Here is a 26,349-nt window from a genome sequence, read left to right on the forward strand (position 1 = left end):
CAGTGACCCCACTCTTGAATGGAGTTTGGAATAGGGGTAAGTTACACCAGCATAATTTACCCCAGTGTATATTGGCTTCCTATAATTTAAATTGCTGTTAATTAGGGTTGCCATACGTCTGGAATTCCTCAGTCATTGCCTGGTTTCTGGGCAGGAATTGCTTTAATGTCTGGGAAAATCTGGCCGTATGGCAAGCTCAACAACTTTTGTGTCCAGATGTTCACTTTTTGAAATATGGCAACCCTAGTGTTAGTGAGATACCACCCATTCATTGTATATAAGTAGGGTAGAGTGGGTGTTAGTTAGTGGTCCCTACACATCTCTGTGGGTTGTGGCATACCGTACTGATGTTCTGAATAGTTGAATCACAACAGAAGAGGCTAGTTGCTCCTGTTCCTTTTGTCTTTTGCAGCTTATTTTGAACCTGTAAGTTATTTCTACTTCGAAAGAAATGATTGACCAAGTGATGATGTATTTAAAGATATGGGCCAGGCTCCATAATGGCTTTGATAAAAACTGATCTCTTCTTTTCTGAATGAGCAGTAAAACAGGCACTTTATTTTTATCAGTCTGTACAGAAAGCTGAAGGCAGTCTTGAGGTCCACATTGCTGAGCCAAGTGAATCTGCTCCAGAGCCCACTTTTAACCCAATTCCTCAGGAAACAGTGAAAATGGTAAATATGAGTATATACCTTTTGGAGGCAATGTTTATTTCTGCATTCTGATCTGAGAGCAGTGATTTTGGAATGGGCATCTTCATAAGATAATCTGTACAGACAAATAGCAACATGATCCGCTAATTTTGTTCTGTTTTTAAAAGAAGAAAAGGGGAGGGGAAATGGATGAAGCACTTGAAGGCATTCTGAGCCATGGGAGCAAGGGAAGAGCCAAGAACCTGAAAATGTCTGAATGGGATACACATCCAGTATGGTAGGAATGACAGCAAAGTATTTGGAAGACGGGAGCCAAAATTACGGCTTGCTTACATTTGCTATGAGACACTAGCTCTGTTCAGATGCTCTGCTCCTTTGGGTGATTCCAATTATGTGAGGAGGAAAGTCAGGGAGCTGCTGCCTGGCTCTGCCCATTCTGCTTTACTCTTTGCACTCATCCCTTCCATACCTTGAGGACTGAACTTGTGCAACATTGAGCATTCTCCACTGTGCAATTTCTACTCATATACAAGCCCTAGAAGATCCAAGTTCTAAATAGCACAGGGAGTCTCCTTGAGAAGGTGGGGGACTAGGGAGCACCCCCCTCCACTCCCTCACATTGTTAGAATCCTAGTGTGGGGAAATGCTTCAGTTTTGCTACTCAGACCAAACAATCTGTGCACATCTCTATTCCCATACAGTACTGTAATAATGTCCCTCAAGTAACCTGAGCTACTCTATTCTCTGTATTAATACATAGCTCATCTTCTAGTTACCCTGGGCACTGAAAAGTCAACTGTTTGCACTTTTATCAGAATCTTGAAACTAGCTTTCAGGCTTTTATGTGTTGCCTGAAAACGGTACAAATGGCATTTCTTGATCTCCCTTTTTGCAGGACGACGTTACCAGCTCTGTTTCAGAGCTATGTATTCAGCCAAATCCAGAGGTGCTAAGTGCAGAAGATGAACGAAGGAAATGGGAGGAAGGCCACATTGACTATCTGGGGAAAGATGCTTTTGAAAACATTAAAAAGAAGTTAGATTCCTTTTTATTATAGATCTTGCTCATATGCGCTTACAGGGACCGACTGCTGTTTAAATTTACAACATCTGTGAAATCTCCAGGCCCTTTCTGTTTTGCAGGGGGGAATGCAAACAAAAATAGCACCATGAAAATGGTTGTGCTTGCTAAATGCACCTGTGTATGCATTGTGACAGTATGCATTGCTTCCAGAGAATGAAATACAATGGGCTTATAAAACTGCCTTACATGAGTCAGAACATTGGGTCAGCTTAGCCGGTACTGATATTCTGCCTGGCAGCATCTTCTAGGCTTGTATAGTAAAGCTACTTGAGAAATGCTTAACTGAAAATGCCAGGGGACCTTTCGTCTACATTTCTTGTGTGGTTTTTGGTGGGACAATCCACAGTGCCTAGTTGCACAGTCTACCGATACTGCAGCTATTTAATCTTCATTCATTTTTGCAACTCAGTGTGTTTTGTCGGACCAATGTTGTTTTCTTTTGGATTTATTTACTTTTGTTTTGGACCAACTTCTATAGATAAGCATGATAAAGACTTTGGAATCCATTAGATCTCTCTCTCTCTCTCTCCCTCCCTCCCTCCCTCCCTCCCCCTCCCTCCCCCTTTTCTCTTTCATGCAGATGGGTGCTGTACAGTCTGCTAAAAACAAACCCCTGTTTTTATTACTAATCTATAGTGCCTCATGAAATATTCTCACCTTCATCTGAGAGCATGAAAAATGGCTTTATACTAATGAACCAAATATGGCATCCTATTTGATTCTTCGGTTTGGCAGGTACAAATATTGGAAATAAAAAGTCCAAAGACTTCTAAGGCAGGACTGATGTACACACAGCGGACTCTGTGTTTTAACACCCATCCATAGAGGATTCCTGTGTGTTCAGTAAACTTGTCTTTCTCCCTTCCCTCTGCCCTCAGGGCTGAGGAACCAGTGGCCCTCCAGACATTGTTGGACTCAAAATCCCATCAGCCCCAGCCAGCCCCAGATGATCAGGAATGATGGGCGTTGTAGTATAGCAACTTCAGGAGAGCCACTGGTTCCCCACTCCTGATTTACCTGTGGTGTGCTCTCAAGCAGTACAGTAGATTGCTAAGGCGGTCTCTGTATACTTTCTGTATCCCCACCCAATCCTACTTGTTGTAAGTTGGGCATACTCTGAAGCATAAATTACCTCAAGATGCTAGGGTGGAACTGGAAGTGCTGGTCTCCTCCTAAGGCCTAGCATAGTGCCCATATGTGCAAATTTGTGTGTGGGGGGGTGCGCTGCGGAATAGGGCTACATCGAGCCTATAGGAAGCTTTAGTATATTCCATGATTTCATGGACCATGGCCATAGTTTTCTGTTTTTAGGAATTACCAGGATGTGTGTGTTTTGGGGAAAGAAGTTTCTTTTCTGTTTTTGCTTCTTGGGTAACTAAAAGTCTGTTTAATTTTTTTTCTGTTGAGAACAATTGAAGTACATCTTTCTACAGAGCTTACCATAGCTTACAAGGTGAGGAGGTGGATAGTTTATTAGATGGTTGACACGTGGAATCAAACACCTTCTACAATGGTGCTAATATAGGACTTTTGTACTGCTTTATACCGTATTTTTCGCTCTATAAGACGCACCAGACCACATGACACACCTAGTTTTTGGAGGAGGAAAACAAGAAAAAAAAATCTGAATCTCAGAAGCCAGAACAGCAAGAGGGATCGCTGCGCAGTGAAAGCAGCAATCCCTCTTGCTATTCTGGCTTCTGGGATAGCTGCGCAGCCTGCATTCGCTCCATAAGACGCACACACATTTCCCCTTTTTAGGAGGGAAAAAATGAGTCTTATAGAGCAAAAAATACGGTAATTGCCTTGGAACTTGATGTACGTAGGTACGTAGGCTTTGTACTAAGTCAGACATTTGGTTCATCTAGCTCAGCGTTGTCTAGAACTGACTGGTTCTCCAGGGTTTTAGATGGAGATATACCCAGCCCTACTTGGAGACACTAGGAATTGAGCCTGCAACCTTCTTCATGAAGTGCAGCCCTTATGTTTCCATGTATTTGGACAGCCCAAGGACAGAAGGCACTCAGTCTGTTTATATGCACCTATCAATATTGTGTGAAAGTTTCAATATATTGGGGACAGTTAGCGAAAGAGTTTGCTAAACTGTAGGAAGCTGAATAACACTGGGGAACAAAATTTTTGTTGCATTGACACCTGCAGTTGTTCTAACCTAATTTTGACGTGCTGATTTCATATCTGAAGTTGGTTTTGTTCTGTAAGCTCTAGTTATTTTTGCAATTCAAATTTTTCAATTTTCACCATAATCTTTGTTTTTCACAATGCAAGAATTCAATATTTTATTAAACACATAGCCAAAGTAGTACAATATGAGTATAAATGTAAGTGACTTATATAGCATTGAACCTGACATGTATAGCATTGAACCTGACATGTATAGCATTGAAGATGACATGTATATCTATGTACAGTTGGAGGTATGCAAAGAAAGTATTCCCTTGGGATACAGTCTACTTGAAGAAGCCATGGTCCAATCTGAAAAATACAAATATTTAGGTTACAAAACTACAAAAATTAACTTTACAAAACAATATTTACCATATGGTTAGGGTAGATCAACGTGTCAGTGTCCACTTATTCCCAGTGTAAATATGACATATCGGCAAAAGTCGGAAATTGAAAGATAACTATAGCATGTACACGAAAATCTATTTCAGATTTGAAATCAGCATTGAAAGAACATATAAGAACAGTTGAAAAACCTCATGCAACAGAAAACGAATTTTTTTTTGTTCCCCAGTGTAATTAGACTTTGTATCTAATCCTGCAAAGATCTGGTGCAGCCCTGGGGTTTCTCTGCCCATTTGATGCTCCTTGATCCAAATTTTAAGTATAGTACAGACAACACAAGCCAAGACAGTGAGAACGGAGGTCTCCCTGTATAATTTTAGCTGCTCCTTCTCAATTAAGGTTTGAGCAAAGCAGGGATGGAGAGACACTGAGGGGCTGCTGTTTTTAAGAAAACAAGCCAGTAACAAGGAAAAGTGGCACATATGGGTATAACACGGAAACTAACCAACAACAACAAAAACCTCCCACTTCCAATCCCCAGCTGCTTTATGAGAGAAAGCTAAGAATGTCTTGGCTCGTGTTGTCTGTACTAAGAACAGTGTTTCATTGCAAGAGGATTCTTTTTGCTAGCCCACTTTATATGAATGGGTATCACTTTCTTCATTGTCACACCAACAGAACGGGAAGGTCCCACAGCATGGCTGCAGCCATGGTTTCCACATATTGTTTCCAGAAGAGAGCTGCTGTGGGACAGGTGTGAGGGAGCTGCGATGCTCCTCCACAGCTCTGCCTATGTGCTTTAGGACTGTGTGGAACAAGGGCTCCATGTCCGGTGAAAGAGGCACGGCCTCTGATGGGTCTCTCGAGAGATCAAACAGCAGAGGAGGATCGTGATGTGTTACACCTTCTCCGGAACATGGGCAAAGCCTCTTTCCATAACAGGCTCCTGCGCTTTCAGGGTTGAATATTGGTGTTGTGTAATGAACTTTCCATACTGGACCACCTGGAAGGGAAAGCAAAGCAAAAACACCATGATACAATAACTGCGAAAGTGATGGAACATGACGTTCTCTGGAGATTCGGTTTAAATATAATAATTCAAATAGATTTTGTTGATTTGTTCTATGTACAAGGGGAGTCAAGAAAAGTAAGGAGGAAGGGGGTGGGGAAAAAGGGTTGAGTGTGAAAATGAGGGTGCAAAGGGAATTGCAAAAATAAAAGGAGGGAGTAGGAGGCATGGGAATGGGGGTGAAAATGAAACCAGGGACATCAAAGTCTATGCCGAATAGGAGGGCATGTTGGCTTCATAATGTACTGGAGGCGAAAAGGGTGCTTAGTAGTTGCAAGTTCCCATCATCAAATGCATGAACTAAGATGATTTCATCTCATTATGTGGACTCCACAAACACGGATGCCATAATAAAAATCCTTATAAAATTATATTTGGCCTGGAGAATTCTCTTTACAAGTTTCTAAATGAGCCACTAATGGGCAATATGATTGTTTTAATTAACTATAACTGCAACTTGAGACTGCTGCAAAAAAGAAGAAGTATACAACATTCTATAATTTGAGATGCATTAGAATAGTTTTCACAGATTTCTGCACCCTTCCTGTATTTTACTGTGAACATCCCTGTTTCATAGTAGGAAAGGACAAGTCCTAAACTACTTGTGCTCTTCCTAAGTAGAGTTCCTTGATAACCGTTGCTGCAGGAGGGAACTGCTTTTGCCAACACAATCAGCAGTTTCTCACCCATATTTGTTACTTTGTAATTCTTTACTTTCTGGTTTTGTAAATAGAGAAATCCTGCTTTTTTCTTTATTTTTGTAACTTTGTTCATTATCAAATAAACATTTTATATTCTTGATTTCTATATCTGTCTTTCATTATATTAATTAGTTTGGGAATTGTGTGTAGCATCTGTAGATGTTATTGTCAATGTGACTTGTAAGAGCTGGTTCTTTATTGGGAGAAATTTACAAGATGCAGTTTTTTAAGGGAAAAGCATTTGAGTGCTCTGGAAATCCTGTTAATGAATGTGTGTGTGTAGTATGGACTAGAGATGTGAAGACAGGAGAAGAATTGGAATATCCCCACCCATTTTTTCTTCAATTTTTCCATTCCACCCCCTCTGCCTTCATATCACATTTCAGTATAAAGCAGCCTTTGCTGTTTTAATCACACATTCACTTGCACCAGAGTTGTTGCACCAACTCTGATGTGATACATGCTAATTTTTGTACCTCACACAATACTGATTTTTTTTTAAAAATCACAAACACATCAAATGTGAAGTGTGCCTGCTTGAACTTTTAGGCATTGGCAAAAAAAATTGACTAAAATTCATGCTCGTTGGAAGAGTGAGGGCTATACAAATGTTGCAAAAGATGTAATACACTGCGGATATGATCAATGAGAGCCAGACAAGAGAAGCAAAGGTGGTGGCCTTTTAAAAATATATTTTGGGTGCCCTAGGCACTTTAACATGACCAAGGGAAAGTAATGAAATGATGTGGGTTTTTTTTTTTTTTTTTGTAATTTAAACCAAAAGGCTATCTTTCAAAAAACAAAGAATTAGACTGAAAGAATGCAGTTGTCTCATCTAAGGAACAGCATGGAACTAAGTAACTGAGTATCCTTTGTTCCATTTTACACACTGCTCAAATATCCCCACAGCATCCCCCTTCCCTTGTACTTTTCTTCACCATACCAGGAAAAACAAACCTTGGCTTGCCATCATCAACAAACCATTGGTGCCGGTTTGTGCATAATGGCAACCTATCTGCTGGTTGGTTTCCTCCCATCATGCTAGTTCATTGTAAACTATAGCTTATTTTAAACCACAGTTCAATGCAGTGGTGGGGAACTCCTAGTCCATGGGCCTAATTAGAATAATCAGGCCTGGCAGACCCCCTCATTTGGCCCATGCCATACTGTCTTATCAGACGTCCGTCATGGCATCAAACTCAAAAGAAGAGGAAATGTACTCATACATGAACTCCTGATCCTTTGCAGCTGTGGGCTGAATTCTTTTTTTAATTCATGCCAGGGCTGTAAAGGAGGAATTGGGTGTATACTCTGAAGCAGCCCATGGAGAGCTGTCCACTTCTCATTTAATGCTACATGCAAAGTAGCTTAATGGCCATGGGTTGAATAAACTTGTAATTCATCTCTGGATTATCTCTTTCAACACTTAGATGGATTGCTGTAGGAAAGAAGCCCTATAACATGGCGCAGTATCCAGCCTGTAAATTTCCAAAGAGCTCAGCTCAGTAGGGGTCTGCATAATCTCACCTTCACACTGGGAAGCTGGTAGTTTATTTTAGGTGCCTAGCAATTCAGTCAACATAACAGCTAAAAAACGACATAGATAGGACCAAGCTCCTTTAGCTCCATCGCTCTCAATGGAAATTAATCTGCTTAAATCCAAGTTCTCCGCATTAGCAGTGTGGAAGATTGGTCTGTTTATAAGGTTAGAGCTGATGCTTGTAGGTGTAACTGAGTTCATAGTTAGGCGCACTGAAGTCCCATTCCAATGGGGTTTAACTATGATTATATTATGAACATGATTTAAAAATGTGACCACTTCTTTCTGGATTGAGAGGAACATGCAGAATTCATGACCATGGGCAGAATTATTTCCACTACAAATGTAAGATTCTGCCTTATACCGAATCAGATGAATGGTCCATCTTGTTCGGTTTTTGTCTGATAAGCCATGGTTTTGTCTGATCATCTTCAAGACAACTCATGGTTCTTTAAGCAAACCATTACTTAGCATCACACATGAACTAGGCCAGTAAGAAGGGAGTTCTATAAAAGTCATCGGAGCCTACAATTTATTTGTTTAAATAAGTGCATCTTTATTATCACTTCATTATTATTATTTTTGGAGATCTATCGGGATCACGCGATCGACAAGGATCGACCAGGAATGCCTGCGATCGACCGGTAGATCACGATTGACCGGTTCGACATCACTGTTCTAGTGTGTTGAAAAGTGGCTCAGAATTTTGTGGAAAAGGACTGGTTTCAAAAGGATCATGTGAGGTCAAAAAGCAAGGGAGGATTGTGGTGAATTACTTGCACTCCAGAACATGGACACAGTCTTCTTCCATAACAAGCACCCCCCCCCCCGGGTGAAATTTTGGAGTCATATAATAGGCCTTCCAGAGAGCACCACCTTAGAAAAAGGCGAAAGATTTATACGATCTGAGGCGAAACCTTAGAGAAAAGAAACTAAAGATATTCAGTTTCTAGTTGATGAATATGTGATCTTCCAAACACTTTTTGGAAATCTCACTAGAATGGATGTCAAATTAGTTCACGATAGTTAAACCGCTTGGTTCTTCCAACAGAAGATTTTCCAGGACAAGGTATTTGGAGCTCCTTCAGAAGCCTTTACCCTCATACAGCTCTGTCAAAAATGATGAATTGCTAGTTGCCATGGAAGAACGCTTCTCCACAGGATAGATATGGAATTCTGTTTTTCCGCTCCACAAAACTGTTAGCTCTAAAAATAGCCCTGGTGAGCAGCTATCAGGAAGAGGGAGCCATTGTTGTTTGGGAGGTGTTCAACTGTAGCATCAGGATACCTTATAAGGGGCTGAGCATACCTCATAGAAAAATCTCATATCCAATATTAAAGATAGATATTTAAAAACAATGTGTTTATACTGTTTAATTGTATCGAGTTTAAGAATGGAAGATAAGAAAGCCCACTGATTCCAGGAGAGGGTCTTTAAAACAGTGGCCTGCAAGCTTCTCTCAGGTGGTCTGTAGTGTTTCTGTGATGTATGGTTACATTAAGGACTCAAACTGATTTTTCACTGTTGCTTTCCTTTTTATTTCACTGTTGCTTTTCCTTTTTATTTCTTATCTTTATCTATGCATTTTATTAGGGACGTGGGTGGCGCTGTGGGTTAAACCACAGAGCCTAGGACTTGCCGATCAGAAGGTCGGCGGTTTGAATCCCCGCGACGGGGTGAGTTCCTGTTGCTCAGTCCCTGCTCCTGCCAACCTAGCAGTTTGAAAGCATGTCAAAGTGCAAGTAGATAAATAGGTACTGCTCCGGCGGGAAGGTAAACGGCATTTCCGTGCGCTGCTCTGGTTCAGTAAAGCAAGATGAGCACTGCAACCCCAGTGAGCAGGTCGGCAGTTTGCTGATCAGATCGGCAGTTTGAATCCCTGTAACGGGGTGAGCTCCTGTTGCTCGGTCCCTGCTCCTGCCAAACTAGCAGTTTGAAAGCACATCAAAGTGGAAGTAGATAAATAGGTACCGCTCTGGCGGGAAGGTAAACGGCATTTCCATGCGCTGCTCTGGTTCACCAGAAGCGGCTTAGTCATGCTGGTCACATGACCCGGAAGCTGTATGCTGGCTCCCTCAGCCAATAAAGTGAGGTGAGTGCCGCAACCCCAGAGTCGGTCACGACTGGACCTAATGGTCAGGGGTCCCTTTACCTTTATGCATTTTATTGTATTACAGTTTGATTTCTGTGGCATTCAAACTGCAATGCAATAAATTACAATATGTAAGAAACACAAATATAATTTTAAAAAATCACACAGCACCTGGCACTGTGCATCACAGTTGCTACAACAGACAGAAAAATGATTAAGCGCTTCATAAACACCAATTTTCAAATGGTCTGTGATAGAAAAGGTTTGGGAACCACTGTGTTAGGGTCACTTCAGCCCATGTATGAATACAAGGAAGACTGCAAGCATGTGGTCACTTAAAAAAAAATCAAGAAGGATCTTTTGAACATTCTTACCTAGCCTTACTTAACCAGTGTGTCCCAAGTTTATGATATGAAAAGACAGAAATGATTCACAGCCTCAAGGAGCAGCAGAAATACACAAACAACTATGTGTATATATATATATATATATATATATATATGAACATATTTTCTAATGGTCTGATTAGAATATTTTTTTTAAAAAAAATCAGTGACTTGAAAAAAGAAGAGTAAAGATTAAGGGTGGTATTCAACTAGGCATTCAACTACACTTTTGCACTTCTGTAAAAGAATTTCCACCCTTTTTTCACTTCCCTCACCCTGCACTCCACATCATTCTTAAATCCTTTTGAGCACTGGGGGAACAAATGACTAATTTGCACAGCTTCACTCTATGCAAGTAAAACAATGTTATATACTTTTGATTAAGCAAGAATTTTGCAAAAACAGGTGGACATTAGGATCAGATCCATCAACTGCTAGATCCATATTACAACATCTAGGAGCTGCAAAATGGCCTGATCTTGCAGTGTTTCCCAGGCTATCTGCTTATGTCTCAAAGCACAGTTGCAACTTCTGTTTAACACTTTTGTATGTTAAAGCCTTTCTGAAAACACTGTGTTTTTGCATATGGGGGTTATAATACCTTCAGCTGAATCACTTTCAAAATCTGGCATCAAAAGCACTTCGCAATTCTGTTGCTGTGAAGATAGCTACTTTTTAGAAAAATAAGCATTGGAAAAGGAAAGAATAAAATGTATGTTTGTACAAAGAAAGCTTGGATATCTTTGCCCTCTAGTGGAATATCTTATAATACACAGATTCAGCCTCTAGTTACCGGATATGCCAACAAACTGGTGAAAAGAAGGACGCTGAATGATGCACACGTCCAGATTAATGCAAGAAGCAGCAGCAGCAGCAGCAGCCTATTTGTTTATTTGTTTGGTATTACTCTAGTTTGGTAAAAAGATTAAGCCTGGTACTATTGATTTCTTCATTTTGTTGAATCCCAGACCTGTACTGCCGAAAAAAACTCGTCAAAGTTATCAGACCCAGCTCCTTCAAAACAGACAAGATCCATCAGGCACAAAATTGATGTATTCTTGTCATCAGTGCTCAACCCTTACTGTAAGCAAGAGCAATGCTGTGCATGTTTAATCATATGAAAATCCCACCCTGTTCAATGGAGCTTCCTTCAGAGAAGTGTGCATATCTTACTCACCAGCCTGCAGGCGAATAACATTAGCAAGTAATGTTGTTGGTACCCCATGGCCAACTGTGGCTGACTCAACATGTCACCTGACTCAACTTTTGAGAAAGACTTCAGGAGAGAGACGTTGTTTTGCCCCCTTTGTGACCCCCCAGACAGTCAGTTCATAGAGAATGGATATACACAGATATAGAATGTCTCGCACATTATTTTGTGTACATTGTGGTTAGTGCGTGAAGATACTCAATGCTCTGATACAGGTTAGCGATTGTGAGCTTGCTATTGGCAACTCACAGGTAGAATCCATTCCAGCTTTTGAGATTTCACCAACCATTTCCAAAATGTTTTCAATCTCAACCTAGCAGTCATAATAGACAGAAATGGATACTCAATCCAGAAATGGGCTACCCAGTACCAAATCCTCATGTTTCTAATAGTGAAATCCATACAGCACAACCTATAGCTTTGAGTGCAGTTGTGTGGACACACCATACATTTAGAGCACATTTAAACTGCATGGCTTGCCCCCAAAGAATCTTGGGAACTGTAGTTTACCCTTCACAGAGCAAAAATCTCCAGCACCTTAATAAACTACAGTTCCCATGATGCACTTTAAATGTATGGTGCGCACACAGTCTGAGAAGCAAGCAAGTTGGTGTCAAGATGCCACACTGAGTCATGAGCTACGCATTTTATTTCAGTGACCCCATACCTGATATAAGGAGAATATTTTCTACTCACTCTCTTTCTGGTACCAGCGCACCGCATGCAAGTACGACCCACAGTAGTGAAACATGAATTCATGCTCTGAGTGCTGCACCGCTCCCTGTAGCAAAGCTATCTGGTTCCTTCCATCAATCACCCTAAGAAAAGTAATAATACATTTAGTAAAGTAGTACTGTACAGCATAGGCCGATGACTGATTCTTTAGCTCATACCTAAGGAACCGCCTCTCGTGGTATGCCCCGTGGAGGACATTAAGGTCCATAAATAACAACACTTTGGAGGTCCTGAGCCTCAAGGAGGTTAGATTGGTCTCAACTAGAGCCAGGGCCTTTTCAGCACTGGCCCTGACTTGGTGGAACACTCTGTCACAAGAGGCCAGGGCCCTGCGGGATTTGACATCTTTCCACAGGGCCTGCAAGATGGAGCTGTTCTGCCTGGCCTTTGGCTTGGACTCAGTCTGACCCTTTGTATGGGATTTTCCCTTGGCTTTTTTGCTGGCCCATGTAGGACCAGCATGGATAGCTGGCGCAGGTGAATATCTGATGTTTCCTCCCTTTATGGTCTTGATTTATGGGCTACTATTAGAACAAGGCTGTATTTTAAGCCGTATTTTGATTAACTTTTTTTCTTTTTTTCCTGTTATGTTTTATTGTAATTTATATTTGGTGTTAGCCGCCCTGAGCCTGGCCCTGGCCAGGGAGGGTGGGGTATATATAATTATTAATTGTTATTATTATTATTATTACTACATACAGTTCAGGGCAAAATGTGCCAGGATAGAAGGAAGGGGGCAAAGAAAGAGGATACAGGATTTACATGCTCCTCTCTGTGCCGCCATATTTCCCGTAAGAGTCCTTATTCTGCCTTAGGAGTTGCGCTAGTCTTGGCACTATCAGTTTTTCCATTTAATTGAATGAACAGTTTTCAGTCAGGCAAATGCATAAGGTAATACTCATCACCAAATAAGCCAACTTCCACTCACATAAGACGCCTTCCCCTTGTATTGCTCCCTTCTCCTACCAACTGCAGCTTTCAATTCATCCTCCAGAATCCAATCTGGATGGTTGGTGGACCTACTGGAGTAGAGGTGGTGAGCTTCTGAGGTAGTCACAAGCAGAAGACCATTGTGCAATTGATCAGGCATAACGATGTCAACCATATGTCCCAAATTCCTACCTATTGGGCGGCTTCAAACAAATTTAAACACAATACGACAGCCCTTGAACAGGGCTGCCTTCAGATGTCTTCTAAAAGTCAGATAGTTGTTTATTTCCTTGATGGGAGGGAGTTCCACAGGGTGGGCGCCACTACCGAGAAAGTCCCCTGCCTTCTATTTAAATATGTGGTATTGTAATAAAAAGAAAGATCAATTTACATTTGATTTTATATTTTACAAAGTCTGGGATAGCTCAGTTGGTAGAGCATAAGATTCTTAATCTCAAGGTCATGGGTTTGAGCCCATTTGAAATGGAGAAAAGGGGAGGGGAATCCTAAAATATTGAACGCTGTTGGGAAAATTAAAAAGGCACATTGATGTGGAGATGTGGAATAATATTCCAGCATTGCAGGGGGTTGGACTAGATGATCCTTTCAACTCTACAATTCTATGATTTGACAAGCTTTTGCCCTTATATGGAGAAATCCACTTGAATTTAACAGGCCAGCATATTTTTAAAATGCAATCTTTACAGAATACCTGTAGATGAAACCACTTAAGATGTTTCCGGATTAAAACATGTCAGAAAGCCAAGCAAATGGATGATGCTATGGATTATATATACATTTTTGCAAATTTTAATGGCTAAAATCCAAATCGCCTTGATCTACTTTCAGACCGGTATTCTGTACCTGTCTTGTGGGATGGATGCCCCAGCCAAGTGAGCCACTGTGGGGAAAATATCCATAAGACTTATTGGTTCATCAATAACACTGCCTGCAGGGACTATCCCTGGCCACCGAACTATTCCAGGCACACGGATTCCTCCTTCCCAGCCTCCCATACCTTTTCCACCTGCCAAAGAAGAAGTAATAGAAGGGAAAGATAATTACAATTCATCAGCTGAATGTCATAGTTCAGTGTGGAGAACGTCAGAGTGGAGATCAGCTGTTAAATGCATTTTTAAAAACCTAGAGCCCAGCATGAATAATGAAAGAACACACATATTGATAAAGAGGATGTGCAGGCTCTTGACATAAATAAGTTCATATATATAACTGCCCAAGCTTTAAGACTGATATCCAAGGCACTGTTTTGTGATCCACCCATGAAAGCAGTAAGCTTGGCGAATATCAGGGATCTCCCATATCTGTGATGGTCAAGATGAATTCATAAGTCCCCCACTCTTTGGCCATTTAAGAAATCCTAAAGACTTGGGGGATGGGGATCCAGGTGGTTTTATGGATGTTCTATTTAAGAACAGTTTTAAGCCACTGATGCTATTATTTTTTAACCACTATTTTAAATTTTGTAATGCTAATGTTATGTCATAATGATTTGTTGCAACCCACTTTGGGAGCCATGGGACATGGGTGGCGCTGTGGTGTAAACCACAGAGCCTCTTGGGCTTGCCGATCAAAAGATCGGCGGTTCGAATCTCGCGACAGGGTGAGCTCCTATTGCTTTGTCCCTGTTCCTGCCAACCTAGCAATTCGAACGCACGTCAAAGTGCAAGTAGATAAATAGGTACCGCTCCGGCGGGAAGGTAAACGGCGTTTCCGTGTGCTGCTCTGGTTCGCCAGAAGCGGCTTAGTCATGCTGGCCACATGACCCGGAAGCTGTACACCGGCTCCCACGGCCAATAAAGCGAGATGAGCGCCGCAACCCCAGAGTCAGTCACGACTGGACCTAATGGTCAGGGGTCCCTTTACCTTACTTTGGGAGCCAGTCAACGTGCCTTTGTAGTAGCATTATATGTTTGTAATTCAGAAGCCCAGTTTGCCCTCTCAAAGCTTTATTCTGTACACATGGAAGTTTCCAGACACACAAACACATTGCAGTACAGTAATCCATACAAGGGCATGGAGAATTGAAGGAAAGCTGCCTTACCTTTGTATATACCGTTCCAGCCACCTAGCTGGGTAATACCCTCTCTAGCCTCCAAAAAGCCGCCGTGGTCAGAAGTAAAGTAAGTAAAAGTGTTGTTCCTCAAGCCCTCTTTGTCAACAGCAGCAAGAATTTCCCCTGCAGAGTTGGATGAACTACAAGAGTTAATTTTAAGCCAAATACTTGGGTCCAGGGTACCTCAAGGATTGCAGAATCCTTTATATCCCTGCCCGATCGCAGATGTCTTTTGGGATTCAAGGCTCATATCCCTCAGAAGATATGAACTTAATATTGTGGGCCCAGTTTTATGGTGCCCCCTTCCATCTGAGGTCAGGCAGGCCTCCTCCCTGTTGCACTTCCAGCATCTAATGAAGATTTAATAATAATAATAATTCCAGATAGTATTTTAACTGGTGATTTGATTTCATAGTTTTAACTGGTTTTTATTTTTTGCATTGTATCTTTGTAAACCGCTTTTAGATACTATTGTAGTTAAGCAGCATATAAGTTGTTTCAATAAAATATAAATAAATAAGCTTGTAAAATCAATACAGAGAGGATTATCTGTCATTTCCAGATGTTGAAATGACATTGCCACAGTTTCAGGAAGTGTTTCAAGGAACTGATGACAGGGAAGGGGAGTTATCAGATTTATGAATCTCTGTTCTCCAGTGCTAAGCTGAACGCTACAGTCAGTTGAAAGACAACAAGGAAGTTACAAATTCAGGAAAAAGAAGAAGACAAGGTCCAAGGAAGGCTACTACTTTGGTCCTTAGAAAAATATCAATAACCACAAGTGCTACTCACCCACCATCCAGTCCATTTCCTCTACATTGTCTCCATATAAACCATGACTGCTTTTTCCATGAAACGTCTTTGTGGTGAAACAGGGTGTGTGGACGTGTAACAAAGAAACAAAGAGGAGGAACGGTCCTTGTTTGTTTCTGGGGGAAAAATGTTTAAAAATGTTGTTTTAAAACAACAACAAAAGCATCCATTAGCTATGTGGAATTCATAGCTGAGCAAAGATCTGAACAGATACAGACACAGAGATCGTTCCATACACACTAATGAGATTGAAATGCTACAAAAGGAGTAGGTTTTAGCCCATTCAGCCTGTCATTATTATCACCACCATTACCATGCTTCATGGTCATTGTTATGATAAGCAGTGCCTGCCAGAATGAAATGCTGTGAGCTGCTGAGTTTCCTATTGACTGCCACCCTAAAACTCTGAGCAACTGCATTTGGCAAAGCTTATGAGTTGCATACTTAAAGCATGGGAATTGCTGATCCTAAATTTGTTGTGTTGGCTGTACCACATGCTTACATTTACACACATAGTCAGGCACTTCAGCACATGTGAACATCAATGAAGCTGTAAGAGCCTTTTCAGATACCCAATAGGTAAGAACTTTGTAATCGATCTCGATTTTCTAGGAGTGTTGCAGCTTCACTGCTTTTCCCCTTGTGGATTATATTGTTTTCTTTCTTTAGACTAGGAGTATGTATGTAATAAGATATTGGTTTAAATGCACCCTTGATGTTATATTTGTGCTGCACCATATTAGTCAACCTACAACTTACTATTAATTGTCTTTGCAATTTTATCATACATGGATGCTTCTCTTAAGTGTCCAGAGAAATTTCTGATGTGGTGGGAAGAAACTGTTTAAAGACATTTTCTGTAACAAAGTGCTCAGTCTGGCTCCTGCCAAACTTCCCACCTTCAATAAGCATCTTTTAGGGTCATGTATGAAGTACACACAAGCTCCTACATGTATAATAATGGGAGCTATAGTCCAACAACATCTTGAGGGCACATTGACAATCCTTCCACAATACCAGATTGTTTATTTTATTTACATTGAAGGTCAAAATAGATGATGATGATGATATTCAACTACTTTATACATAGTTGTTGTGAAAGAGTCACAACAAGAATAATGTACACTCAACACTCTGAACACACAATAGGACTTTATGGGTATTATTACCCTTATGCTTGCTGCCAGTGGTTCAGCCCAAATTAGTGAAGAACTTTGGGTAGAATTCAAATCACACTCTTTAAATTGTTCTGTCTGCGCAAGCATTTCATCTTGCCAGATGGAACAATCCCCCCTCTCCTCCCCATGCACTGTTCTGAGTTCTCCAGACTCCTGAGCCAATTTTGGGGGGCATCTAAGAGAAGGGGGGGATCCTGTTACACAAGCATAGAGAAATCCTTGCAGAGGATTTTGGTTGATGAAGTTTCTTAAGGGAATCCAACCCAGTATGTTTACAAGTTGCACCCTTCTCTCTTATACACTTAATTTAATGAATGTCTGAGCCCAATCAAAGCGCAAAGGAAAATTCACATTTCAAACACATAGTTTCCTTTACCACATGCACACAGTTAAACATGTGGACACCTTGGCTGAGATGTACCAATACTTCAGCAAGGTACCCAGATCCTAAATCAGAGCTTTGCAAACTGTGTGTCATGATACGTTAGTACAGGGGTCAGCAAACTTTTTCAGCAGGGGGCCGGTCCGCTGTCCCTCAGACCTTGTGGGGGCTGGACTATATTTTGAAGGGGAAAAAATGAACGAATTCCTATGTCCCACAAATAACCCGGAGATGCATTATACATAAAAGCACTCATGTAAAAACACGCTGATCCCCGACCATCCATAGGCCAGATTTAGAAGGTGATTAGGCTGGATCCGGCCCCCGGACCTTAGTTTGCCTACCCATGTGTTCGTGTGTCGGCTGCAGTGTGCAGGTGTGTCATGTGAACACTCCTCACTCTCCTCCCGGGGCTGGAAAGGGGTTAGTTTAACCTCCCGTTTGCTAGTAAAACTAAATTACTGTGTCGCGAAATGATGCAAAACTGAATTACTGTGTTGCAAAATGAAGCATAAAAAGTTTGGAAAGCTCTGTCCTAAAAGTTTGTATCAATGCAACATCATCTGAAAAACATGCCACTGAGCAATGCAGTGATTTGACACACTAGTAAAGGTAGTCTTAGCTCTATCCTAAGCACGGACGACAAAGGTTTCAAAATCAGTCCACTCCTCTCAAAATCTGAAAAGCAGTTAAATAATTTTAATGGGTTACCGTTTAATAAATGAGGTTGACTCTTTCAATATCCTGGAGGCAGCATTTTCCAGCTTTATTGGCTGCTGAGTAATGATGTGATCTCTCAACATGATGCAGTTCCAGTATCTTACAAATCCATAATTGGCAAACCAGGAGATGAAAAATAGGATACCACATGAAGCAGTGAAGGCAATTATTTTCCATTTCACATAGAACAAACCAGTAGTTCTTCCCAGCACAAGAGTGGACACCAAAAGAGCTGCCATCTGGGTGTAAAACCAATACATAGCTTGCAGCTGGACATTCATCTCAGGATCCTTATTAGCCTGGCATTCATTCACAAGTGTAAAAGGGGTGCCATAGAAGTAATCAAAGCCATGGTTTAAAGGGTGGTGGCAGTGGTCATTGTGGGATTCACAGTTTATGCCTTGGTGCCATTTTCCTGAAAAGATAAACAATGATAGCTAAAGAAACCATGAATCCTGTAAATTACCAATAAGCAACTTAATACACTTAATATTTATACTGGAAAAATATAGGCAAACCCTGTCCTCCGTTCAAAATAGCTTGCCCCCTTGATTCTGCCTGCTCACCCTCTAATTTATTTTATTAATTTTTTAAAAAGTTTTTATTTATACTTTTCAAGTTTATACATTTCATTAATTTTACGATTAATTTGACATTTTGAAATTTAACTTCCTTCCCCCTCTTTCTGCGGTTCCTTAAATTTATTTTTCAATATCTTCTGCATATCCAAATTCATTTAACTTCCCCATTTAATTATCTACTGTAAATATATACTCTTATAAAAATTCAGGTTATTACAACAATCCTGCTAATGTTTTTTTTTATCTGTTTACAATTTATCTTTAATATTCAATAAAGCGTTTCCATTCTTTTATAAACAGTTTGTTATCTTGATTTCTTATTCTTCCGGTAAGTTTCGCCATTGCTGCATATTCCGTAAGTTTTTGTATCCATTCTTCCTTTAGTGGGACTTCTGCTTCTTTCCACTTTTGGGCATTGTTGCTGCTGTAGTAGCATACAGTGGTACCTCGGGTTACATACGCTTCAGGTTACATGTGCTTCAGGTTACAGACTCCAATAACCCAGAGATAGTACCTCGGGTTAAGAACTTTGCTTCAGGATGAGAACAGAAATCGTGTGGCGGCAGCGTGGCAACAGCGGGAGGCCCCATTAGCTAAAGTGGTGCTTCAGGTTAAGAACAGTTTCAGGTTAAGAACGGACCTCCGGAACGAATTAAGTACGTGACCAGAGGTACCACTGTACAGTACATAAATGAATTTCTATACGATTTAGGTAGTTCTGTCCCAATAATTTCTTTTGCTTACCCTCTAATTTAACTTCGTCAGCTGGAGACCCCAAGAAGGCAGTGACAACCATGAAATTTTTGATCAAACTGAAGCTCAGATGTGTCAGTGAAAAATGAAAGGAATATGTCAATGTGATACTGTACCTACAAGGCCCGTGGTGTAGCCCTGTTGCTGTAATAACTTAGCAAATGTTGTTTCATTCGTGGGGAGTCCTCCAGAAGCACCAGTACGCGCGAAGACACGGGGCTCATGTCTGGACACCATACCTAACATGTAAAAGGAATTGGGGGCAAGAGCCTTAGTATAAGTGGCAGCTGCTATCACATTGACTTGGCTGGGCTGCGGTTAATTAACTCTTCAGGTCAGGTAGGGTTCCCTCCCAGCCCAACCAGGAGATGATGGGGATTGAACCTGGAAACCTCTGCATGCAACACAGTTGTGCTACCACTGGGTACAGACTTGTGCCTGTGTGAAAAGACTCCTAGAGTCTTGTGCTGCATGATAGCTGGCCAGGATGTGTGACTGACAGGATCTTGTCATGTTAGGTCCAGCTATGCAAAAACTGCACGCACAACTGCAGAGCCCTGAAAAAGGTCTTTGTATGTGTGTGCATGTGCTTCTCCCTCCCCCCGATCTGCATCAGGGCTGGTTATCGCTTAGGGTAATCCTCTGTGCACCCAAACACCAGCCAACCATTTAAAGAGAATGCCAAACCTGATCTGATGGGGTATCTGCCAGTCAGAAAAGCTGCTCTGCTTGGGGTACAAAGCGAAGCTGCAGCAATCTGATGAGTAAGCTTCACTCCTTCCCTTGCTAGCAGGTCAATATTAGGAGTCCTAATATGTAGAACAAAGAGATACTTTAGTTTGGGAATACTGTATGGTCCCCTGTCATTTGCAGAAACCTTTTCGTGAAGCCTTTCTTGGGTCGCAGCTCCATCTTGAGGGCTGCAGAGGCAACAAAGGGTTTATTTAGAAATTGTATCAAACACTTACTAAAAAAATTCTCTAGGCTTTAGAGATGAAACCATAGAAGCAATATGGTTAAATTGCATGACCCAAATCATCAGGCTCTAGTAATGTAGTGACACTGTACAAAACTGTGATTTACACTGTGGTGGTTAATTGAACAAGGAGCCTTTGGGGTGAATAGGAGCTGCCCCCAAAAGCAAAAGGTGCCCCCAAAAGCAACTTTGTGGGTGGGGCTGAGTGCATGATCTCAAGTCACAAAATGACACTTACTTGAGTGTGTTGTTACCAAAGCATCCCAAATCACCATAGCCGAGGTCATCCGCCATTATCAACAAAACGTTGGGTCTTGACACGGCCGCATCCCACATTTGGGGAAATAGGGAGGAAACTAGCAAAATCGCTAGACTGCATCTACATAAACAACCACCAAAACAACAGGATCAGAATTTTCTAAGGTTGGATTATCTGCGATTGTGGTGGGGAAGAGAGATAATTTTTAGTGGAAGGGTTGTAGGAGCTCAATAACAGAGCAAATGGTTTCTGTGCTAATGGTTCCAGGTTTGGGTCACATCCACATCATACATGCAAAGTACATGGCTTCTCCCAAAGAATTCTGGGAAGGCAGTTCCTGGCATCTCCAGCTGGTGCTAAGAAAGACTCCTGTCTGAAACCCTTAAGAACCGCTGACTGTAAAAGAAAACACACAAGAAGCGAAGAATGCTTCACCATCTTTTCACTGAAAGTCCTGCCTTTTGATATGAATGGGTATAAACTTTATATTGCTTGATATGAGTTTGGATAGGAATGTTTATGCCCTTGCAAAGTAGAGAAAATAGATACTGTGGGACATGTCTTATTTTGTTGTTCCTTCCACCGTGAAATCCACCACCATTTTATTAATCCACTTTTACAAAGTATACCAGGAAGATCTGAAGTGTTTTATATCAATTATCTTTTGCCTGACCAGTTTCCCGAGATCACTGCCAAGGTAGCTAGTTTTTGTGCGGCAACAATAGCTTGTCGGCACAAGATCTTGTCTTAATTTTAGAATTATTAACACCTTGCCCTGTTTTTTTTTATAAAAAACATTTTAATATAATTATTTTATATTTCCCCTTGCTTTTTAATTTCTTACATTGTTTTAAACTTCACATGTAATAGTATACTTAATTTATTTTATTGTGGTTTGCTGTCTTCTTATCTTCTGTACTGGTCATTGACTGAAATAAAAAAAGTGTTGATATGAGAGAGAGGGAGAGGAAGAGGGAGAGGGAGAGAGAGAGAGAAAATCTTGCTTTAGGGTTTCTTGAACGTGACCTGAATGTCCCTGACCTGAAGGAACATGTTTTGAGTTCTTCCAACTTATGGCATGATGGGGTGTGTGATGATGATAATGTAAAGTTTGTTTTAGAGTTAAAGTCATGCCCTTTACCCCTGATACTATGGAATAGGTTTTTAGTCTTTATCATGAGGTAAGGCATCTGCAGACCTTGTAGTAGGTGATCATATTTAAAATTCCCCCGTGTTTTTAGTTATAGCTACTAACTTTCCTTATTGTTATTTCCATACCCCATCCACTACCCAAACAGTAGGAATAAGGAATAGACATGACCCACCATATTCAGGCCCCTTTATGGTGCCGAGGGGTCCGTTTTGCTCAGGTATACAAGGCATACCATTCCCCACTTACCACCCCAATGTGATTGTTCCCCCACCTCAACCAATAAATAAATGCATTACAACTTCACTAAGAAACACACTTTATAGTACATTGTGTATGCACATGTTTGTCCCCATTTTAGCTACCCCCAATTTCTGTGGTGTGTCAATTTCCCACAACCATAAATTTCTTCTACGAATCAAATGACAGACTTCTATAGAATAAATCTGGCATGTACAGCACAATGGACTTTAACAAAAAAAAGTTACAACCACAAACTCCAAAACCACAATGAATTAAGTATACCAGTGCTCTGGGGAGTAACACTGACACATTTAAAAAGTACTCAACACAAGTAGCATTTTCGCTGTGTTATTTACTGATTTGCATGTTTAAAGAGAGGCATTTTTAGAGCCGTTGCAGCGTTATTTATGTATTCAAGTGCATACAATCCCATCCCCCTCAGATGCTACAAAACTTACTTGAATAGGGTATGGCGTTTGCCCTCCTAGGTGGGTCATAGGGAAAGGGTTAAATGAGTGTGAAGTGATTGGCCAGTGGGAACCCCAGGGGAGGAGTCAGAGTTAGAGCTGGAGTTGTGTGGAAGTCAGTTGGGAGTTGGAGAAGGAAGAGGGAGGATAAGTCTGTGGGTTGGTCGAGTTTTGATGTGAGAGAGTGAGAGAAACTGATAGGAGTCAGATAGACAGTTGGGATAATCAGTTAGCAGTTATTAGGAAGCTATAGGCCAGTATAGAAACTAAGGATAAGAAACTGACAAGAAAAATTATCTGAAACTTGTTCATGCTTATAAAATAAACTTGATTATTTGTTTTAATGTTAACAACTGTCTGAATTCAGTGTGTACCCAAGAGAAACGGGTTGGTGGCAGCGGGGAAGTGATCATAGTGGTGGCACAGGGATCAATAGACTGTCAAATATCCGGGGACCCTGTGTGATCGCCACATAAGGCTTCAATGGGACACAGTACTGAAGAAATCTTAGAAGTTAACCACTTGCTACATTCCCTTAGTGTTTCAAAAATATAGCTCAGTCTTGGTCAGAAAAATTCCCTGCATACTGGAGTTACTTCCACATTCACCACCAATCAACCGGACATCAGGGAACAGAGAGATTATTTTAATTCTGTCTGGGTTTGCCTGCACAGAGTGCAGGGTCACAACGGGAAATATGCTGTCTAGCCATTGCTACAAATGCCAGAAAGCACTGGAAAAACTAATTGGCAAGGATCAGCATTAGTTGCTATTTAAAATATAGAAAGAGAATGATTCCTTTTTCAAAAAGGAATGCTTTTCACTTACCTGGAGAGCCTAATCTTCAATTTGTGATCCATCCCCAGTCCTCTAGGCATTTGGAGGTGATATAGCGAGAACGACTGTCAGGCTTCGTCTTCTTTTTTGACAGCTCGCAAGGCTGTTTTCCCAACCATCTGCTTACTTAATAGCTTGCCAAGTAAATCGGTGGATTGTGAAACAAGATGGCTATTACAAATTGACACGAACCCTTGAGCAGCTACAGACAAAGTCCACTCTTGGAAAGCAATCACTGTTATGCTTTTCAACTGCTCTAGTGGCCTTTATAGCAGCTTCTGTTGCACCCAATCACTCAGAGAAAAACCTTCACAGTGCCAACAGGAAGTTTTGTTCCTGAAGCAAGTAGGATTTTGTTATATTTTGTTTCCTCTCTTGTTTTTGCTCATGATCCCAAATTTCCAGACAGCTGAGAAATATATATATTTTTTCTCAGTTCACATTACATTCTAAGCAGTGCTCTTTTTTTTTTAAGGGAAAAAAGGTGCTGGTACACACCATGAAGTTGTTACAGTAAGTGCCAATTTTTTTGGGGGGGGGGAGTGCCAGTACTACATATCCTTGAGTACCCCTAGGAAAAAAGCACCGATTCTAAGAAAGGTGCAATCACTAAAGGAAAAATAGGGATGCCTATGGCAACCTACAAAAGATTTTTTTGGTATGTGTGTCATGGGCTTTTGTGGGCCAGTATAACCACGGGACGTGGGTGGCGCTGTGGGTAAGCCCTCAGTGCCTAGGACTTGCCGATCGTATGGTCGGCGGTTCGAATCCCCGCGGCGGGGTGAGCTCCCGCCGTTCGGTCCCAGCTCCTGCCCACCTAGCAGTTCGAAAGCACCCCTAAGTGCAAGTAGATAAATAGGTACCGCTTTATAGCAGGAAGGTAAACGGTGTTTCCGTGTGCTGTGCCGGTGCTGGCTCGCCAGTTGCAGCTTTGTCACGCTGGCCACGTGACCCGGAAGTGTCTGCGGACAGCGCTGGCTCCCGGCCTCTTAAGCGAGATGAGCGCGCAACCCTAGAGTCAGACACAACTGGCCCGTATGGGCAGGGGTACCTTTACCTTTACCTTTATAACCACAGAGCCTAAGGCTTGCTGATCAGGTTGGCAGTTTGAATCCCCGTGACAGGGTGAGCTCCCATTGCTCGGTCCCTGCTCCTGCCAACCTAGCAGTTTGAAAGCATGTCAAAGTGCAAGTTGATAAATAGGTATTGCTCTGGCAGGAAGGTAAACGGCGTTTCCATGCGCTGCTCTGGTTCGCCAGAAGTGGCTTAGTCATGCTGGCCACATGACCTGGAAGCTGTACGCCGGCTCCCTCGGTCAGCAAAACGAGATGAGTGCCGCAACCCCAGAGTCATCTGTGACTGGACCTAATGGTCAGGGGTCCCTTTACCTTTTTAAGGAGTCTCAAAGTGGCTAACAATCTCCTTGCCCCTCCTCCCCCACAACAAACACTCTGTGAGGTGAGTGAGGCTGAGGAAAAGAGGAAGTGTGAATAAGCCCAGAGCCCCAAAATTTGTGGAAGGACAAACAAATACTATGGTGGAATGAGGTGGGATGGAGAATGAAATGGGAGTATCCTGGGAGAAGGAATCTTGTGCAACAGAATCTTCTTCTCCCATGCACCCACTAAATCTGTTTTAGGGATTCTCCAAACTCTCTGGAGCAGGTTTGGGGAAGGTACAGGGCATGGGCAGAAGAAGAAGCAGGAGGAACTGTCCTACTGCACAAGCAGAAATGGGTTGGATGAACATAGGCCATTGTGTCAAGTTCCACTTGTGAATGGATGAGTGTACCATCTGTGGAAAAATCCATTTGTATCTTTTCCTTTACAATTAGAAATATGCCCCCCTGCCAGCCACTATACTGCCCCTAACAGCCTCCCATAGTCAAAGGGAATACAGAAGCTATGAAAAGTTTACACAGAGAGTTGTTAGGAACATAAATATGACAAGGAAATGCTTTGTGGCTTGAGCCTGAATGAATGAGGTTGGCTATCAATCTCAATAAATACAGCCAACAACTCTGGCTTCTAAAACCAGAGTATTGCTTTTTCCTTTGCCAAGTAATTTGCTAAAGGATATATAAGTCACAGCAGTAAAGGAACAGAAGTGAATGTTGGCAGGCCTACAGTGGTTGGTAGAAGCATACAGGAAATGTCATCTATGTCACACTCCAATCAGAAACAAGATTTTTCATTCTTTTGCAACAGCCATATTTTGGAGACATACTTTCTCATTTTTTTCTCCAAACCTCTAAAATGCAACTATGTGTTCTCTCCATGTTTTCAAAGTGCTAACCAAATGTTCTAACCAGTGCTAAATCTCATTATACAGTCCTAAAATCAGTGATATCAACTGAAACATATATTTTATTCAATTTAATTCATGATCAAATATCCCAAAAGCAAAATATCAGTCAATATTAGTACTGCAAAAATGGACACTGATCTCCAAAAGCCTTACTTCCAGCATAATCATGAGCATGTCTGCTCACAAGCCAGTCACATTCTGTTCAAGGGAGTGTGCTGCCATGTAAATATGTATAGGATTGCAGCCTAGGCCGAGGGAGCCAGATTACAGTTTCCAAGTCATGTGACCAGCATGACTAAGCCACTTCTGGTGAACCAGAGCAGCGCATGGAAACACCGTTTACCTTCCCGCCGGAGTGGTGGGGATGTAAAGGGCAGTGTCAGGGGCTGGCCTGAAGAGGAATGGCGGGGGCCACTCCCCTTCTACACAACCTTCCCAAAAACAGGAGGACAACATAGAATTACAACAGTGGTTTGCAGAAGGTCATAGTTCAGAGAATGTAGAGGGGAAAAGCTGGGAAATATTGGAAGAGGAAGTAGAAACAGCTGACAAGACACAGTGTGTGAGCATTCCTGAGCCCCCCTCCCCCAGGACTAGGCAGGCAGTGTGAGTAGCTGAACAGAAAGCTCAGAGACAGAAAGATCAGTCCAACCGCTGCAGGGATGACGCATAACAGAGCA

General features: G+C 41.6%; 2 protein-coding genes across 5 annotated transcripts in view; one reads left to right on the forward strand and one right to left on the reverse strand.

Moving 5' to 3' along the window:
- Positions 1-6,135, forward strand: part of GYG2 (glycogenin 2) — a 20,010-nt gene extending 13,875 nt beyond the window's left edge. For all 3 annotated transcript variants that reach the window (XM_083610869.1, XM_083610870.1, XM_083610868.1), the window contains exons 9-10: positions 570-674; positions 1,549-6,135. In XM_083610869.1, the coding sequence (XP_083466995.1) occupies positions 570-674; positions 1,549-1,710 (267 nt within the window). In that variant the 3' untranslated portion in view covers positions 1,711-6,135. The remainder of the gene's footprint in view (positions 1-569; positions 675-1,548) is intronic.
- On the reverse strand, positions 3,191-23,828 carry LOC310761113 (arylsulfatase D-like). 2 transcript variants are annotated; one of them, XM_083610718.1, is made up of 10 exons: positions 23,354-23,828; positions 20,645-20,785; positions 20,118-20,239; positions 19,547-19,669; positions 18,088-18,511; positions 15,796-15,932; positions 14,992-15,126; positions 13,794-13,956; positions 11,961-12,082; positions 3,191-5,268 (listed from the first exon to the last, which is right to left on the reverse strand). In XM_083610718.1, the coding sequence occupies exons 1-10, from the start codon at positions 23,401-23,403 to the stop codon at positions 4,892-4,894; spliced, it is 1,794 nt and encodes a 597-aa protein (XP_083466844.1). In that variant the 5' UTR covers positions 23,404-23,828; the 3' UTR covers positions 3,191-4,891. The 2 variants fall into 2 exon arrangements, with proteins under 2 accessions (XP_083466844.1, XP_083466845.1); XM_083610719.1 differs by lacking the exon at positions 20,645-20,785 and having other exon boundaries at positions 23,354-23,822.
- Between the last annotated feature and the right edge of the window lie 2,521 nt (positions 23,829-26,349).

Source organism: Podarcis filfolensis (genome assembly GCF_964270895.1).
Source record: "Podarcis filfolensis genome assembly, chromosome: 4".
Lineage (NCBI taxonomy): Eukaryota > Metazoa > Chordata > Lepidosauria > Squamata > Lacertidae > Podarcis > Podarcis filfolensis.